The sequence below is a fragment of the Saccopteryx leptura genome, chromosome 3, assembly GCF_036850995.1.
Source record: "Saccopteryx leptura isolate mSacLep1 chromosome 3, mSacLep1_pri_phased_curated, whole genome shotgun sequence".
In the NCBI taxonomy this organism is placed as follows: Eukaryota; Metazoa; Chordata; class Mammalia; order Chiroptera; family Emballonuridae; genus Saccopteryx; species Saccopteryx leptura.
In genome coordinates, this window is record NC_089505.1 from 283,495,896 (window position 1) to 283,515,102 (window position 19,207).

The 19,207-nt window shown below is 39.9% G+C and overlaps 1 protein-coding gene across 2 annotated transcripts in view; it reads right to left on the reverse strand.

The window, feature by feature from the left end:
* Positions 1-19,207, reverse strand: part of TTC27 (tetratricopeptide repeat domain 27) — a 156,690-nt gene that overhangs the window by 93,549 nt on the left and 43,934 nt on the right. For both annotated transcript variants that reach the window (XM_066378547.1, XM_066378546.1), the window contains exon 9: positions 16,446-16,512. In XM_066378547.1, coding sequence (XP_066234644.1) covers positions 16,446-16,512 — 67 coding nt within the window. The remainder of the gene's footprint in view (positions 1-16,445; positions 16,513-19,207) is intronic.

A 19,207-nucleotide genomic window follows, 5' to 3' on the forward strand; every position in this document is an offset into this window, starting at 1 on the left:
CAGGGCACACAGGAGAAGCACCCATTTGCTTCTCCACCCCTCCGCCGCGCTTTCCTCTCTGTCTCTCTCTTCCCCTCCCGCAGCCAAGGCTCCATTGGAGCAAAGATGGCCCGGGCGCTGGGGATGGTTCTGTGGCCTCTGCCTCAGGCGCTAGAGTGGCTCTGGTCGCAACATGGCGACGCCCAGGATGGGCAGAGCATCGCCCCCTGGTGGGCAGAGCATCGCCCCTGGTGGGCGTGCCGGGTGGATCCCGGTCGGGCGCATGCGGGAGTCTGTTTGACTGTCTCTCCCTGTTTCCAGCTTCAGAAAAATGAAAAAAAAAATAAAAATAAAAAAAATTAAAAAAAAATTAACATTACATTTCTAAAACTCAGCCGTGTTTTTGCTTATAGTTACCATTCATTTATTTTCTCTTCACTGTTGTATATTTCATAATAGTGATATAAGACAATTTGTCCTTTCTCCTGTCAACAAATATTTAGGTTGTTTCTAGTCTGTCTACCATTATAAAACATTGCTAGTGTTAAACATTCTTATAAGTGTCTACTGATGTAGATGCAAGAGCTTCTCAGGTATACTTCTAAGACTGAATTCCTAGAATACCTGTTCTGCACAATTTGATGTTTTACAACATCTTCCTGAAATGAATAAGCATAGGTTACACTTTCCTAAATCAGCTTTTTCGTTTCAAATTATTTCTAGAACTTATACTTTCTCTCCCGATTCATACAAGTCTAATAACAGAAGTTGTTCAGCTACCTTTGCAATACATCCTTTATTTCTTTAAACATGCCATACATAGCTGTTCAATATGAATGATGAATGATGAATCAGAAAACTGTAACTTGCCTTTGAGTCTGTTCTTTGGTGTTTTTGTTGACTCTCAATCACAGAGGCTGGCCTTTCTCTTCTATCTGTTGATCTTTAATTGTGAATTCACTGCTCAGTTTTAATTTGGGATTAGAGATGTTTTCTTCTAGAGAGATTAGTTTCTGCTGCCACAGACAGGCAGCACCATGAATTTAGGACCACTTCCCTATCCTAAGGATCTCGGTTCAGTGAAAAGTTCTGAAAGTGCTATCACTTCAGGTAGCTCCATCCTTTACAGATGGCTGCCAAGGCCTCGGCTCTCTCCCTCTCATTTCTGACCCCAACTTTATTTATATTTTTTGTGACAGAGAGAGAGAGACAAAAAGAGGGACAGACAGACAGGAAGGAAGAGAGAGGAGAAGCATCAATTCTTCATTGTAGCTCCTTATTTGTTCACTGACTGCTTTCTCAGATGTGCCTGTCGGGGGTGGGGGTGGGGGTACAGCAGAGCATGGGACCTTTGGGCTCAAGTCAGCGACCATGAGGTCATGTCTATGATCCCACGCTCAAGCCAGCGACTCTGCGCTCAAGCTAGTGAGCCTGCGCACAAGCCAGATGAGCCTGCACTCAAGCCTGTGGCCTCGGGATTTCGAACCTGGGTCCTCTGCATCCCAGTCTGACACTATTCACTGCGCCACTGCATAGTCAGGCCTGACCCCAACTTTAGCTGCTAATCTCTCTTTGTGTGTCTGTGCATATATATATATATATATATATATATATATATATATAATTAATTAAGTTAGGTGGGAAGACTCCTTAGACACCTCCTCTGCATCTTGGGAGATGAGCAATGTCTTAACAAGTGTGCTTCCCAAGGTTTAATGGTTCTGCAGCCACTGAGCTTTCAGAGCGCCTGGTGTACCATGTTGCCAGAAGCAGAAGCCTCTGATCACTGGTCCCTGAGTCCCCGTTCTTTCTTTCATTCTATGTCACTAGGTTTATTTCATAACTCCTCCCAATCTCTTTTGCTACTAAAGACAATATGGGGCAAGACACAAGGTTGAAACCCAGTAAGAGGCACAGGCTGACAGACAAAAGTTTAATGGTGGCCTGAGCACGTTCCAGACACTCCAGTCTACTCATAACCTATAATAAGAATGATTATCTAGCCATGAGGCAATGATGGGCTTTTCTCATTTTCCACAGAGCTTTGTGCCAGAGGTTTTTCCCTTGTAACTTTTATTTTCAAATTTATTTTTTCTTTCAGGAAAATTGCAGAGTAATACAAAAAGTTCCTGTATATATAGCCTTCACTCATGTGTTAACATTTTACCATAAAACCAATAATTTAATCTTCAGGCCTGGAACTAGATTACACTAATAATGGTATTTACAGATTTAAAATAATTAAATTCTAGTAATTAGCTATATTTATATCCATTAACACAAGAAACTGCTTGAAATCATATATTAATACCTCACTTTAGACGTCAATTTAAAGATACACTACTGTATACACAAGCTCCCTGACCTATGAACTCTTAAGATTTTTACATTCACCCTAGCTATTCTTATGTTTGTTGTGTATGTTCACTCGTAATCATGAGGGGGAAAAAATTCAACAAACATTCTAATTTCAACAACCTGTGTTAATGCTAAAGGTCAAAGCTAACCAACCCCACCTAGAGCTCTACACAGTATATCCCTTCACTTAAATATTGGAGTTTCTTTTGAAGACAGGTTTCCAAACATATCTGAGAAAAAGTAGCCCGATTTTGCCTTAAAAAAAGGAGTATGCTTCATGCTGAATGTGAAGACTGAGAAATTTCCTATTGGGAATTTTGTTCCTCTCCTTCTGCATTCTTTCTACTTAGCACATTAGGTAGACTGAGTATTTTGTGTGGTACTTCTGAAACTGACGACAAAGACAAATCTACACCGAGGCCAAAACCTATTGTGATAAAGCTAATCAATCCTATACATGATAGCTCTAAATAATACATATTCATTTCCCCATTTAGGATATTCTTAGTGACTTTATTGACATACAAGATAGCTAAAATAAAATAAAACCATAGTTAGTGTAATGTTTGATCTATTTTGATAAATGTATACACCTGTGTAGCCACCATGAAATCTAGATATACAAAATTTCCATCAACCCAGAAAGTTCCTTTGCACCTCTCTGCAATCAATATGTGACCTGTGTTTTATCATTATGATTTACTTTTGCCTATTTTAGAATTCCAATTAAATACAATCATACAATCTGGCTTTTTAACTCAAAGTCACGTTTTTTAGATTCACCCACATTGTTACATGTATCAATGCTGCATTTCTTTTTACTGCTGAGAATTATTTCTTTAGATAGATATATGGCAGTTTATTACTCACTTGTTGATGGACATTTGGGTTGTTTCCAGATTTAAGCTATTATGGATTGAACAGCTGTGAACATTGGTGTAGAAATATGATAGAGGAATACCTAGAGGTGTAATTGATGATTAACTGTATGAGAAAATGCCAAACTGTGTTCCAAAGTTGTTGTATCATTTCCATTACATTTATAATGTATGGGAGTTCTAACAACCCCACATGGTGTTATAAGTTCTTTAAGTGGTATCTTGTTGTGGTTTTAATTTGCATTTTCCCATGACTAATGCTATCAAGCATTTTTCATGCTCTTATTGGTCATTCCTATATCTTTGGTGGAGTGTCTGTTCAAATCATTTGTCCATGTTTAATTGGTTTGTTTTCCTTATTATTGAGTTGGAAAGAGTCTTTATTTATTCTGGATACAAGTCCTTTACAAGATATATGTACTGTGATTATTTTCTCCTAGTCTGTGTCTTGGCTTTTCATTTTCTTAATAATGTCTTTTAAAAAGCAGAAGGTTTTCATTTTAATAAAATTCAATTTATCTTTTCATCTAATTTTTCTTTTTATGGTTCATGCACTTAGTGTCCTAGTTAAAAAGTGCTCATTACCTCAATGTTACAACAACATTAAGGAAAAATGACAAAACTGTTGTAACATTGGGGTCAATTATTTAGTTAATGGTTGACTTCTCTATATAAATTTCCTCTGTGATTTCTTCATTGATCCATGGGTTAAGTATGTTGTTTAAGTATTTGGTTTCTAAATATTTTGAGATTTTCTAGATATCAGATAATTATTTATGTCAAGTTTAATTCTGTTGTAGAAAGAGAATATACTCCATAGGATTTAATAATGTTTTATCCACTGATGCTTGTTTTACTGGCCCAGCATATGGTCTTGCTGAACATACCACATATACTTGCAAAGACATATATTCCAATAACAATTGGCCCTCCATATCCAGGGGTTCCACATCTGTGGATTCAACTAACCATGAATTGAAAATAGTCTTTAAAAAATGTTACATTGTGGCCCCGGCTGGCTGGCTCAGTGGTAGAGCATTGGCCGGGCATGTGGAAGTCCAGGTTCGATTTCTGGCCAGGGCACACAGGAGAAGCGCCCATCTGCTTCTCCACCCTTCTCCCTCTCCTTTCTCTCTATCTCTCTCTTCCCTCCTGCAGCCAAGGCTCCATTGGAGCAAAGTAGGCCCAGGTGCTGAGGATGGCTCCATGGACTCCACCTCAGGCGTTAGAATAGCTCCGGTTGCAATGGAGCAACAGCCCAGATAGGCAGAGCACCACCCCCAGGTGGGCTTGCTGGGTGGATCCTGGTCCAGCACATACAGGAGTCTGTCTCTTTGCCTTCCTGCTTCTCACTTAAGAAAATTACAAAAAAAAAAAAAAGTTACATTGTTGGTGACTTGTAATATGTAGTTAGGCCTATGAGGGTTGTATCTGTTCTGAACATTTACAGACTTACTTTTCTTTCTTTTTTTTTTTTTTTTCTGAAGCTGGAAACAGGGAGAGACAGTCAGACAGACTCCCCCGCATGCGCCCGACCGGGATCCACCCGGCACGCCCACCAGGGGCGACGCTCTGCTCCTCCGGGAGGTCGCTCTGCCGTGACCAGAGCCACTCTAGCGCTTGGGCAGAGGCCAAGGAGCCATCCCCAGCGCCCGGGCTATCTTTGCTCCAATGGAGCCTTGGCTGCGGGAGGGGAAGAGAGAGACAGAGAGGAAGGAGGGGGGGGGTGTGTGGAGAAGCAAATGGGCGCTTCTCCTATGTGCCCTGGCCAGGAATCAAACCCGGGTCCCCTGCATGCCAGGCCGACGCTCTACCGCTGAGCCAACCAGCCAGGACCCAGACTTACTTTTCTTGTCATTATTCCCTAAAAAATATAGTACAACAACTACTTTCATCACATTTACATTCTATTAGGTTTATAAGTAATCTGGAGATGATTGAAAGCATATAAGACGATAGGTATAAGTGATATGAAAATACTATTTTATTTTATATAAGAGACATGAACATCTACGGATTTTGGTATCCACTGAGGATCTTGGAACCAATCTGGCAGCTACCTGGGAATGACTATACGAGTGCATTGTTCTGCTTGACCAGGTGGTAGCGCAGTGGATAGAGCACTGAACAGGGACACAGAGGACCCAGATTTGAAACCCAAGGTTGCCGGCTTGAGCATCGGCTCATCCGGCTTGAGTGTGGAGTTGCTGGCTTGAGTATGGAATCATAGACATGACTCCACAGTCGCTGGCTTGAGCATAAAGGTTGCTGGCATGAAGCCCAAGGTCGCTGGCTTGAGCAAGGGGTCACTCTCTCTGCTGTAGCTCTTCAGTCAAGGCACATATGAGAAAGCAATCAATGAACAACTGAGGAGACTAAGAAGCCACAACGAAGAATGGATTCTTCTCATCTCTCTCCTTCCTGTCTGTCTGTCCCTATCTGTCCCTCTCTCGAACTCTCTCAAATTTAATTAATTAATTAATTAATTTTTAAAGAACGAGTGCACTGTTGTATAAATATCAATTAGGTCAAACTGCCCAGTAGTGGTATCCAAATTATCTATTTATTTACTCACTGTTTTTGTCTAGTTGCTCTATCAATTACTGAGAAGAATGTTAAAATCTCCGACTATGACTGGGACATTGTCTATTTCTCACTTTCATTGTCAATTTTTGCTTCATGTTTTGTGTGGCTATTATTAGGCACATACATATTTATAATTGTTATATTTCTTCCTGGTAAATTTTCTCTTTATTATTATGAAAATAGCCCTGTCTCTAAAAACATTCTTTGTAATGAAGTCCATTTTATCTGATTTTAATTTAGCAAATCCAGACTTTTTATACTTAATGCTTATATGAGATGTTTTCTGTCCATTTATTTTCAACCTGAATATTTTTATTTAAAGTACATTTCGTAGAAAGAGTATATAGTTGTGTATCATTTTCCCATTCTGATAATATTTGACTTTCATTTGGAGTATTTCTCTGTTAGCATTTAATATAATTACAGACATGGTTGCAATTATCTGTTGTTCCACTGCAGTGCCTTTCCTGCCTTCTTTTTGGATTACTGAAAATATTCAGACATGCCATTTTAACTTATCATTAAATTTTTAGCTACGTGCCTTTAAATGTTTAAGTGGTTGCTCTAGAATAACAAATATCTTTATTTGTTTACAATCTATTTAGAAATACAGTGTAATCCTTCACATAAACTATAGAAATGTTGTAATTGTATATCCCATTTATCCACCCTTGCATGCTTTCTACATAGTTTAAAAACCAAAAGATAACTATAATTTGTTTTGAATACGAGTATGTATTTTAAAGATACAGTAAGGAAAATGATGCTCTTTTATATTTTATATATGTCTACCATTTCAGATGCTCTTTATTTCTAACAGAATATCTGAGCTTCTACATAGAATTATTTCACTTCAACCTGAATAATTGTCTTTAGCCTTCTTATAGTAAAGGGCTGCTGACAACAAATTTCTTAGTTTTCTTTTATCTGAAAATACCTTCATTTGGCAATAATTGTTGAAAGATATTTTTACTAAATATAGAATGCTGGATTGATAAACTTTCCTTTCAGCACTTTAAAAATGCTGTCCCATTGTATTCCACCCCCCATAGTTCTGATGGGAAGTTGGAGACATTTGCAATCATTGTTTCTCCTTACATGTCATTTTTTTCTGTTTCTTATCAAGAGATTTTCTTTGTTTTATCTTCACCAGATTGACTAGGCATGTACATAGGCATGGTTTTGTTTTACCTTGCTTAACTCTCATTGTGCTTCTTGAATCCAAAAATATAGGTAGGCATACCTTGTTTTATTTCACTTAGTTTTACTGCACTTCACAGATGTTGTATTGAATATTTTTTTACCAGTTGAAGACAAGATCCTCCATTAGCAAAAAAATTGTGACTTACTTTATTGTATTGCTCTGGAACCAAAACCTCAGTATCTGAGTTATGCCTATATATGGCTTTCATACATTTTAAGGAAGTCATAGTCATAATTTCTTCAAATACATTTTTCCTGCCCTATTATCTCTCTTCTTTTAACACTCCAATTATACATGTGTTAGGTCTTTTGATATTGTCTCACATGTCCTGGAGGACTTGTTTATTATTTTTATCATTTGTTTCTCTGTTCTTCAAACTAGTTTCTATTGATCTATCTTCAAGTTCTCTAAATCTTTTTTATGCTATCTCCATTCAGAGAATTTCTTATCCAGAGAATTTTCATTTCACATACATTCAGTTTTAATATTTCCATGTGGTTCTTATTTATAGTTATTTTTCTCTAGAAATTCCTTTCTTTGTGATTTTACAGGCACTTCCGTTTTCTGTCACTGAGTATAATTAAAGAAGCTTTTCCCCTTAAACCCTTGTCTGTTAATTCCAACATCAAGGTCTTGATGCAGTCAATCTCCATTGACTGTCTTTTATCTTATGAACGATTCACAGTTTCTTCACTCTTCAACTGTAGAACAATTCTCAATGGTATTCTACATATTGTGAATATCATATTGCTGAGTATAATTTTGATTATATTGTTCCAAAGTGTTGGGCTTTTATGTTTCAGCGCATAACTTGGTTTGACAAAACTTACAACACACAGGGTGCTTGAATTTCATCTGAGCTTCTTCATCCTTAGTTGAGCTACTTAGTGTATGCCCTACACATGTATAGCTCAGGAGTAAGCCACACTTAGGCAAAGTTTATATACAGAATGTAAGAATCCTTATCTATGACTCTCTCCTTTATGAAATGTCCCCTTCCCATATTCCAACAGCCATAGTAGCCCCAAACTCCGTTCCTAAACAGTAGAATTGCTATAGAAGTTTTAACTGCCTTGCATTTAAGATACTGAGATTTAGCCACAGGATAGAAACAACAAAAACAAGAAAATTACCCAATGTCATTCCCTTCCTCAAGCAAAAATTCATTTCCAGAATCATTCTGCCTTTGGTCATTCTTGAGTGTCATCAGATAGTTGAATTTTTGTTTTTGTATTTTGTCCATAGTTTATAACATTCTTATGCAGAAGGATAGTTCCAATCAGAACTTATTTGGCCACCAGAGAAGAGAAATTCTCCCCAAATAAACTTTAAAAGCAGCTTGTGAGATTCTGACTTGTTATTTAATTTACAGATTAATTTTGGAAGCACTGTCAATTCAACAATATTAAGCATTCCAACCCATGAACAACTGTAAATCTTTCATTTATTTACATCTTCTTTAATTTTTCTCAGCATTACTTGCCCTTTTTGGGGAAGTAATATATTTCAATTAAATTTATCATTAAGCATTTCCTATTTCATGCTATCATAAGTGGTTTCAATGTCTTCCCAATTACTAATTGCTAGTAATATATAAACACAACTGATTTTTTTTATATTGACTTTGAATTCTCAAACTTTGCTTATTAAGTCTAGTAGCTTTTATGTCAATTTTTTCTGGTTTCTTATATTAAATGTGAGGGCAATCTGGCTGTGACATCTGTCACCCCATTGATTGCCAGGATGATTCAATTGGTCTCCTATATATACAATTGTTGTCTATGCATAATGATAATTTTATATCTTCCTTTCCAATCTGAATACCTTTTGTATCTTCTTTATGTCTTATTGCAATAGCTGGAATCTCCAGTTCAATGGAGAACAGAAGTACCTTTTTCCTGATCTTACTTTGGGAAGAAAGATTGTTTTCTACCAATAATGATTTTAGTTACAGAATTTCCATAGATGCTCTTTATCAGGTTAATAATCCATTCTCGTCCCTAGTTCACGAAGAGTTTTAATAATAAAAGTCTGTTGAATTTTGTTCAAATACTTTTCTATTTCTATTGAGATAATCATATGGCTCTTCTCCTTTATATGCTAATAAGATTAATTGCATTGATTGTTTCATTTTAAACTAATTTTCATTCCTGAAATGAACATTATTTGGCCATGATTTATTATCCTTTTAATATAGTTCTGTTATACAATCTGTCCAGTTCTGCAGTTGTTTACAACCAGAGTTCAAATCTAATACCAGTTACCCCAACATGACTAAAGTAAACTCATAAATAAGCATCACCCTCAAGCCATGGTTAACTGTACAGGAAGAAGTAGCAGTCACCCAAGTAGACGGTGGCAAGAAAAGAACCTTGTAAGATCCCACAAGTCCTATGACTGAGTCTTTCTACTTTTGAAATAGGATATATACAAGTAACTCAGCTCAACTCCAGTCAAAAAATATTTATCGGCCCTGGCCGGCTGGCTCAGTGGTAGAGCGTCGGCCTGGAGTGCAGAAGTCCCGGGTTCGATTCCTGGCCAGGGCACACAGGAGAAGCGCCTATCTGCTTCTCCACCCCTCCCCCTCTCCTTCCTCTCTGTCTCTCTCTTCCCCTCCCACAGCCGAGGCTCCATTGGAGCAAAGATGGCCCGGGCGCTGGGGATGGCTCCTTGGCCTCTGCCCCAGGCGCTAGAGTGGCTCTGGTCACAACAGAGCGATGCCCCGGAGGGGTAGAGCATCGCCCCCTGGTGAGCAGAGCGTTGCCCCTGGTGAGCGTGCCGGGTGGATCCCGGTCGGGTGCATGCAGGAGTCTGTCTGTCTCTCCCGGTTTCCAGCTTCAGAAAAATACAAAAAAAAATATATATATATATATATTTATCAAGCTTCTGCTTAATAACAGTTAACTTACAGAGTGATACAAGAAATAAAATATACCTATATTCTGCTTTTATAAAGTTAGCAAGTTATAACTCAGAGAAAGTTACAATGTTCATTATTGATAAATGCCTATTAAATTAAAATGCACAGAGTAGTAACATTTGGGAGACAAGTATTCAAACCACAAAGAAAATAAAAATTCTGAGCTATCAAAAAAAAAAATTCTGAGCTATCCTGCTTAACATAGAACATATGTAATGCTAACACAAGGTTATCAGAAGTAAAGTTATATCGCCTATCTTAAAAAATTAAAATTAAGAAATGAGTATGCTCTGGAAGAAAAATAGGTGACCATTTTAATCTATAAAAGTGATTAGCAAACTATTTTATGTTCATAAGTAAGTATTTATTAAATAGCTTTAAAAATAATAGCAGAAAGACAAAGTACATACAATCTAATGTGTAACTTCAAAAAGGTTATTTTCCTTTTTTCATTTACAGGGACCTTGGGGTTTGAGGCCAACAGTCAGAAGGCGGGGTGCCAATATCAATTCACACTTTAGCAAAACTTTTGCCAATTAAAACTGAAACACCTGTCTGAATTAACACAATTTTTCCCATTTACAACAATGAAAGGAAATTAAAGGAATTATTGAATGGCACTGACTTGGCTTATCTGAAAGGAAATAACGTAGATAATACAGCTAATTATCAAGCTGATACAACATAAAAGCTCTCTAAAGCAGTCTGGGTTATTTTTACTATGACTCATTCAGTTTTCCTGAAACGTACAGATATACTGTCTCAGGAACAGCACTACATAATGAAAACTTTAAGAAAGTAAAGTATTCCTCATAGGATAAGATTCTGCCATTGCTGAATTAAAACATTTTCCAAACACAGCTCACATATATTTCAACATGCTGCACCAACATGAAAATACTGGCAAAATTTTTCTCAAAAAAGAGATTATACCACCACTTTAATAAACGTAAGGACAGTTCATTAAAAATGAATGAAATTGAGGACCATTCATTTGCTTATTCAGTAAATATTTACCAAATGTCCAATAACCGTGGTCCTAACCCTTCAGTTTTCTGGTTGGGACATTAAGTCTTCTACTGTACTTGGCCTTCTATTAGCAAAGGCAGACACCTCCTAATCTCAACAGTTCACTGCCCCCATCCCAGGCCGCCTACACTGCTGCAGAGTAGGAAATGGATGCCCAGCAAGAAAGGGTACGCTACTTCTCTTCTCTCTGCTCCCTTCTCTTCCACATTTGCAGCCAATTGCAAACAGGTCTTAGCCACTTAAAAAATCCTACTCCTCTAAACAGAAATGCTCCCCTACCAATGGGTGACCAGAGGACTGGCTCATCACTGAATGCTGTGGGTGCACCAGCATCCACCCTCTGGGAAGTACTCTCACACCCATTCTGTAATTTGATCCTCAAAACAGTGCTGAGGGAGAAGCACAGAACTCTGTCTCCTATTTTACAGAGAGAAAGATGAAACAAGTGGTCACCCTTACCACTAGCCACACGTACGCTGGGCAGCACACTAGGTTAAAGTAGTACTACTACCTAAGTTCTGGAACTAAGTGGAGTAATGCAACACCAAGCTGCAGGCAGGCACAAATCCTGTTGCAGGATTTTGTATACATTTCATTGTTTCTCTTATTCTGCATACATTTACTGAGCAACAACTATGAGTAGAGCATCGAAGCACTGTGCCAGGCCTTGTAGAAGACCCAGAGAAGAACAGCATGGGAGTTTATAGTCTTACGAGGAAGATAGGACACATACATAAATAGCTGTAATACAAGCCCAAACATGATACTTATTAAAAGAGAAGCACAGACAAAAGTTCAAGAGTTTAGAAGTGCCATAGCACCTAAAAGTGTTCCCTCTTGCCTCAATACTCCTTTGGAGTTATAAACAACAGGTAGGTGTTTGGCTGATAGGCTCAGTGGTAGAGCATTGGCCTGGCATGTGGATGTCCCGGGTTAGATTCCCAGTCAGGGCACACAGAAAAAGGCGCCCATCTGCTTCTCTACCCCTCCCCCTTTCACTTCTCTCTCTATAAATATATACTCTTCCTGCAGCCATGGTTCGAGTGGAGTGAGTTGGGCCCTGGCACGAAGGATGGTTCCATGGCTTCTGCCTCAGGCACTAAGAAGAGCTTGATTGCTGAGCAATGGAGCAACTCCCCAGATGGGCAGGGCATTGCCTCTTAGTGTGCTTGCCGGGTGAATCTAGGTCAGGGCACATGCTGGAGTCTGTCTCTCTGCCTCCCTTCCTCTCACTGAATAAATAAAAAAAGAAGGGAGGATAGACAGATGAAAGAAGATTTGACAAGGGTTGATGTGGGTTTTTCTGGTATATTCAGTACACTTCCCTTGGGAGTAAAAAAGAATGAAGTGGTACGGAGCCCTAAGTGTGCCTCGGCTTTAAAAGCCCCCATCCCGTATAAGTCCCTTACCCTACTTCTTATCAGCTAAAGATTTACTTGGGATTAACAAACCCATCTCTTTGGAAGAGTCAGGCCTAGCAGTATGAAGCATTGTAATTGAACAGCTTTCCTACAAAAGGAGATCCGTCCCTGAGTCAGTTCTAATCTGGAAAACAGTTGGAGGAGGAGAGAGCGCTAAACATGTATTATAAAGCCCCAGGGGGAAAGCATGACACTTGAATTCATGCCCTTCACTGGGAGCCAGGAGGGTGAGTTCACTCACAGATGAGGTTACCTGAATTAATTTCTCCAGAAGAACCTTACAATTTAGAGGAACAAGAATGGGGAGAGAAATGTTTTTTTTTTTAATCAGAAGAGAAGTAGAAAAAGAAAGGTTTAAGAAAAAAAAAAGCCCTGGCTAGCTGGTTCAGTGGTAGAGCATCAGCCTGGCGTGTGGAAGTCCAGGGTTCAATTCCCAGCCAGGGCACACAGAAGCAACCATCTGCTTCTCCACCCTTCCCCCTCTCCTTTCTCTCTCTTCCCCTCCCACAGCCAAGGCTCCATTGGAGCAAAGTTGGCCCAAGCACTGAGGATGGCTCCATGGCCTCCGCCTCAGATGCTAGAATGGCTCCGGTTGCAATGGAGCAACGGCCCAGATGGGCAGAGCATCGCCCCCTGGTGGGCTTGCGGGGTGGATCCCAGTCAGATGCATGTGGGAGTCTGTCTGACAGCCTCCCTGCTTCTCACTTCAGAAAAATACAAGAGAAAATAAAATAGACCCCCCCACCCACAAGAAAAGCTTAAAAAATGAACTCTGAACGTAGAGTACCACATTTCTCCATGTATAAGACACACCTTTTTTCAAAAAATTTGGGGTCTAAAAACTGGGTGAGTCTTATACAGTGGTTGTAGAAGTGTGGCATTTCAAATGCCATAGATGGAACTGAGGACGAGGCAATATATGAAGACATTAAATTGTTATCAGACACCGATGAGGACAAGCTAATGGATGGGAGTTTTGACAGTGATGAGGAGTTGTATGAATTTTATGATGAATAAAACTTGAGTTCAATAACTTTATGTAATATTTTTTCAAATTTCAGCTCCCAAAATTAATGTGCATCTTATACATGGGGAAATACGGTGTTTTGTATCTTTTCAGGATAACTATGGATAATATATATACCACCATAAACTGCTGAAGAGACCAGACCTAGCGGATGTTGCTACCAACCATCTCACCGTGAGAGGCCAGCAGGAACACTCCCTCTGACAAGCTACATCCTGTTTACCTCATCAGAAAAAGCCCAAGCGTCCTAGTCATCATTTATCAGGGCACACTTGTCCCCATCCAGCCCAGTACTTCCCTACACTGACCCCTGCTCAGCCCCATTCCAGAGCCCCGAGCTTCCCGTGTCTGACTTTGTGCACACTGAGTCCAGCGTCACCTTCCCGCTGAGATCTTCCCCACTGCCTTGGCTGACATGCTGTGTATTTCTCCTGCGCACTTCTATTAAATATGTATTTCTCTCTCTGTCTACAGTGTACTTCTCCCACAAGACTATAAATTGGTGTAAACTCCAAGAAGAAAAAGACTGTTTACTGCTGTATCCCAATGACTAGCATGATGGCCTAGTACATATTAAGTATTCATTAGATATTAGCTGCATAAATAAATGGGAAATACATATCAACTTTTAATATATTTTTTAAAGACTGTTTGTATCACTGTACTTGTCAAATTCCTGGTAGCACATGTAATGAGTAAGTAAGGACATTTCTACATAGTAACCTAAACACAGACATGCTATAATGATAAACAGCAAAGATTTCTAAGAAGTGGGAAAGTAAAAAGGGCACCCAGAATACTCAAAGGATTAAAATCCAACCAGCTCCAAATGATACACAGAAAACAGTAATTTGCAAAATTTATATGATATTATAGTACAGAGTGAGCAGCTTTTCTTTCCACCAGATAAAAGTACTTTATTTTTGCCTTATCTGAAAAATAACAAGGAAGTAAAACATCAGAATTCTAATTTGAGTCCCAACCACAATATAAAAATGCCTTTGAAAAAAATGAGGTCTTTAAAGCAACTTGTGTTCATTAAAGATGTATCTTATTTTTTCCATAAAGCTAAAAAGACACTGACTGACCCCTTCGTCTGTGACCTTTCTTTTCTAAAAAAGTCTTCTTTGATCTCAAATCCTCAGACATCTATTACTCTGTCTTTCCTTTTCACTGCTGTTTTTCTCCTACTGTGGTCTTGAGCAACTTTATTCGCTCATACCCCATTCCCTCCGTAATTCTCTGGACTGACTACTCAGACACTCCACTGTCACTGCCCTTAGAGACGAGCAATGCACTCCTCATTGTAAAAGCCACAGCCATTTTGCTGGCCACGCTGTGCTGTCCAATGCTGACAGGACCCCTGTGGCTCTGAATGCTGTCCCACCCCTAGCCTCTGTAGCCCCCCTCTCCTGGTTTGCCCCTAGCCCTCCCCATATCCATGGGTGCATCGCCCTCAGTTTTACAAGAGTTGTCTACTATAGCGGCTTTGGAATGAAAATTAAAACTTTTGTTGTCATTTTGTTTAGTCATTCAACATTAATTGAGCATCTATTCTGTGTGATGCTCTGGGAACAAACAATGAACAAGAAACCAGGCGGTGGCACAGTAGATAGTGTTGGACTGGGATGTGGAAAACCCAGGTTCGAGACCCCAAGGTCACCAGCTTGAGCGTGAGCTCATCTGGTTTGAGCAAAGCTCACCAGCTTGGATCAAAGGTCGCTGGCTCGAGCAAGGAGTTACTCAGTCTGCTGAAGGCCTACGGTCAAGGCACATGTGAGAAAGCAATCGATGAACTAAGTCAGGGGTCCCCAAACTATGGCCTGTGGATCGCATGCAGCTCCCTGAGGCCATTTATCTGGCCCCCGCTGCACTTCTGGAAGGGGCACCTCTTTCATTGGTGGTCAGTGAGAAGAGCACAGTATGTGGCGGCGCCACAAAGCGCAGTGTTGCTCACATACAGTACTACTTCCGGTGACGCGGGAAGCACACGTCACGGCTCTGGAAGCGCGTCATATCACTTGTTACGGCTAGAGTGACAAATATGGAACCAGACATTGACCATCTCATTAGCCAAAAGCAGGCCCATAGTTCCCATTGAAATACTGGTCAGTTTGTTGATTTAAATTTACTTGTTCTTTATTTTAAATATTGTATTTGTTCCCGTTTTGTTTTTTTACTTTAAAATAAGATATGTGCAGTGTGCATAGGGATTTGTTCATAGTTTTTTTATAGTCCGGCCCTCCAATGGTCTAAGGGACAGTGAACTGGCCCCCTGTGTAAAAAGTTTGGGGACCCCTGAACTAAGGTGTTGCAATGAGGGGCTGATGATTGATGCTTCTCATCTCTCTCCCTTCCTGCCTGTCTGTCCCTATCTATCATTCTCTCTGACTCTCTCTCTGTCTCTGTAAAAAAAAAAAAAAAAAAAAAAAAAAAGCTCTTGGTCACTGCCCTCAAATCTAAGCAAGCACAAAGAAAAATACTTCTGTTTAAATCAGCAGCAAAGTAGATGCACTTTGGAAACTAAAATGATGAGTTTTTGTTCCCTTAGTTTTCTTAAGTGGCAGTGTTTCACCATGAGCAATCTGAGGCAAGAATATACCAGAGGCAGCCCTGGCCAGTTGGCTCAGTGGTAGAGTGTCGGACCAGTGTGTGGAAGTCCCGAGTTCGATTCCTAGCCAAGGAACACAGGAGAAGCACCCATCTGCTTCTCCACCCTTCCCCCTCTCCTTTCTCTCTATCACTCTCTTCCTCTCCTGCAGCCAAGGCTCCTTTGGAGCAAAGTTGGCTTGGGTGCTGAGGATGGCTCCACGGCCTCTGCCTCAGGCACTAGAATGGCTCCAGTTGCAGTGCAACAGTGCCCCAGAGGGGCCGAGCATCGCCCCCTGGTGAGCATGCCTAGTGCAACCAGGTCAAGTGCATGCAGGAGTCTGTCTCTCTACCTCCCATGGCTTCTCACTTCGGGGGGGTGGTGGAGTATACCAGAGGCAAAATAACGTATAAGAAAAAAAGTGAAAATGAAAAGAGAGAAGACACTACTCACCGATGTAAATGCCAGCAACTCCTCTTCCGTTAGCTTATGTACTGGGTTGTTTTTTTGCAAATTTGTGCTTTAAATTAAAAAAGGTAAATTACTTCTAAAGTGCATATTGTATCTAATGAATTATTCTTTTTAAAAGGCAAAGTAAATTTATTCCATATAGTTGAAAGCACATATTTTAATATTACTGTATTACATACAAATGTAGATATGAGTTTGCCAAAGATAAGTACAGAAAGTAATAAAATGCTGACAAAATGGTTTGTGTGCTAAATTTCAACATAATTTATCTTACTAGGGAAAAAAGAAATCCAATCTCTGCTACCCTACAAAGACAATGAAAAGAATTAATATGGCATCAACTCTTATCTATTAAACTCATGCCAAAAGAAATTAAATATTACTATAACCATTTGACAACTTCTTAATTTTTGCCTAAGAGGCAGAACAATGGGAATTCTTAGATCCTGCTGATTTCAGTATGATCTGGTGGCATAATTTTGGAAAACAATTTAGCACGATCTTGTAAAGTTTACACTCACATGGCCTGAACTCAGTAATTCTACCCTAAGTGTCAGAGCCCAGAGAAGTTCTTTAACTGTGGATAACAAAAATGAGACACACAAGGATTTATGGTAATAGTGTTAGTGACAGAAAAAACCAGTTACTAACCCAAAAGTCCAAAGGAAACTAATAAATTGTGAAATATTCATCAAATGTAATGATATACTACAAAGTAAATTGTAGCTGCACCCAAAATATGAGTGAATCATAGAAACCCAATAACTGGAGAAAAAAGACTGCAGGTAGAGTAAAATACCACTCTTATAAAGCTCAAAAAGAAATAAATTAGTGGCCCTGGCCAGTTGGCTCAGTGGTAAAGCGTTGGCCTGGCGTGCAGGAGTCCCGGGTTCGATTCCCGGCCAGGGCACACAGGAGAAGCGCCCATTTGCTTCTCCACCCCTCCCCCTCTCCTTCCTCTCTGTCTCTCTCTTCCCCTCCTGCAGCCGAGGCTCCACTGGAGCAAAGATGGCCCGGGCGCTGGGGATGGCTCCTTGGCCTCTGCCCCAGGCACTAGAGTGGCTCTGGTCGCAACAGAGTGACGCCCTGGAGGGGCAGAGTATCGCCCCCTGGTGGGCAGAGTGTTGCCCCTGGTGGTGGGTGTGTCGGGTGGATCCCGGTCGGGCGCATGCGGGAGTCTGTCTGACTGTCTCTCCCCGTTTCCAGCTTCAGAAAAATACAAAAAAAAAAAAAAAAAAAAATTAGTAATTTTTAAATAAACTTATTTTTATTGTTGGTAAGAAAAAAATAAATGAATGGGGGAGGATTATGGAGTCATTTTGTTTAAAACATACAACACACACATAGATCCATACTTAGATATTTCTAGTTTGACTGCATAAAGGAATTGTTTCATTTGACAAGATGATCCAATTAACCTCTAAGGTCCTTTCAATTCTAAGTCTCTATGATTCTAATGAGTGAACAAGAGCACAGAAGTTGGTCCAAGATAAGAACCTCATCCAAAATAAATCAACATTCAACTCTCCCATATAAAATTCTAATCCTTAATTCACTGAATAAAGTATACTGATAAAGTGAAATGCTACAGGCTTTTTAAAAACAATTATGACATAGTCACTGAATCAGGCCACCACTCAATCATAATTTACTGTTAGGCTTAGAATATATTATTATTCATACCCAAAAATCAGGCTGTTAATGTAAAAGGGATCACCTCTCTGGTAGTCCTAATTACTAAAGGACTGCTGTATTTTAAGGAATTCCTTCCATTATTACATAGAAACTATCAGGTATACTGAGGTACAAGAGACATGGGCCAGCCTGACCTGTGGTGGCGCAGTGGATAAAGCATCAACCTGGAACACTGAGGTTGCCTGCTCAAAACCCTGGGCTTGCCTGATCAAGGCACATATGGGAGTTAATGCTTCCTGCTCCTCTTCCGTTCTCTCTCTCTCTGCATCTATCTCTTTCTCTCTCCTCTCTCTAAAATGAATTTTAAAAAAAGGGGGGAGAAGTGACATGGGGCAAGTTCTAGTGAGTGGTCTTCAGGTAAAGTCAAACGCAAGCAGGAGCCCAATCTACCACCTATAAGAATTCACCTTCTCTGTGTCTCCTTTCCAAATCCACCCATCCTATCACAATGCCCAAAGTCACTTCTCCATAGGGATTAACAGCCTTGAGGATCAGACAGATCAGGTGGTATAACAAAATCATCGTTTACAACCCCCATAGTAACTCAATCCTTGCACATCTTAAATTCACTGATGTTCTAACTCAGAGATTTATAAACTACATCAGATCTTCCAAGATTCAGAGTATAATAGAGGGGTCCTCCGGTTACAACAGCCTCAACATATGACATTTCAAGTTTCTGACACTCACTCCCATAAAAACTTAAAGAAGTTGAGACGTGTGTGTTTCGGCTTAGGCCATTAGCATATTTACGGACTATGGGAGCAAACTAGTTTGGTTATGCGGCGAAAGAATACGCAGTAACGCAGCATGTGAGAGAGGGAGTTGACATCCCCCAGTACACTTACCGACGCCATTATGGACTGTTAAAAGTGCAAGTGTTCCGTTTGTGTTAGGCTAAGGTGTGTTTCGACTTATACCAAAACTCAGGTTACATCACTGTCGTAGGAACGGAACTGTGTCTTAACCTGAAGACACCCTGTAGTTTCTACCAATGAAAAGTGAAATCCAATCAGCACTTTGAACTGTACTGTATTGAGATTCCATTA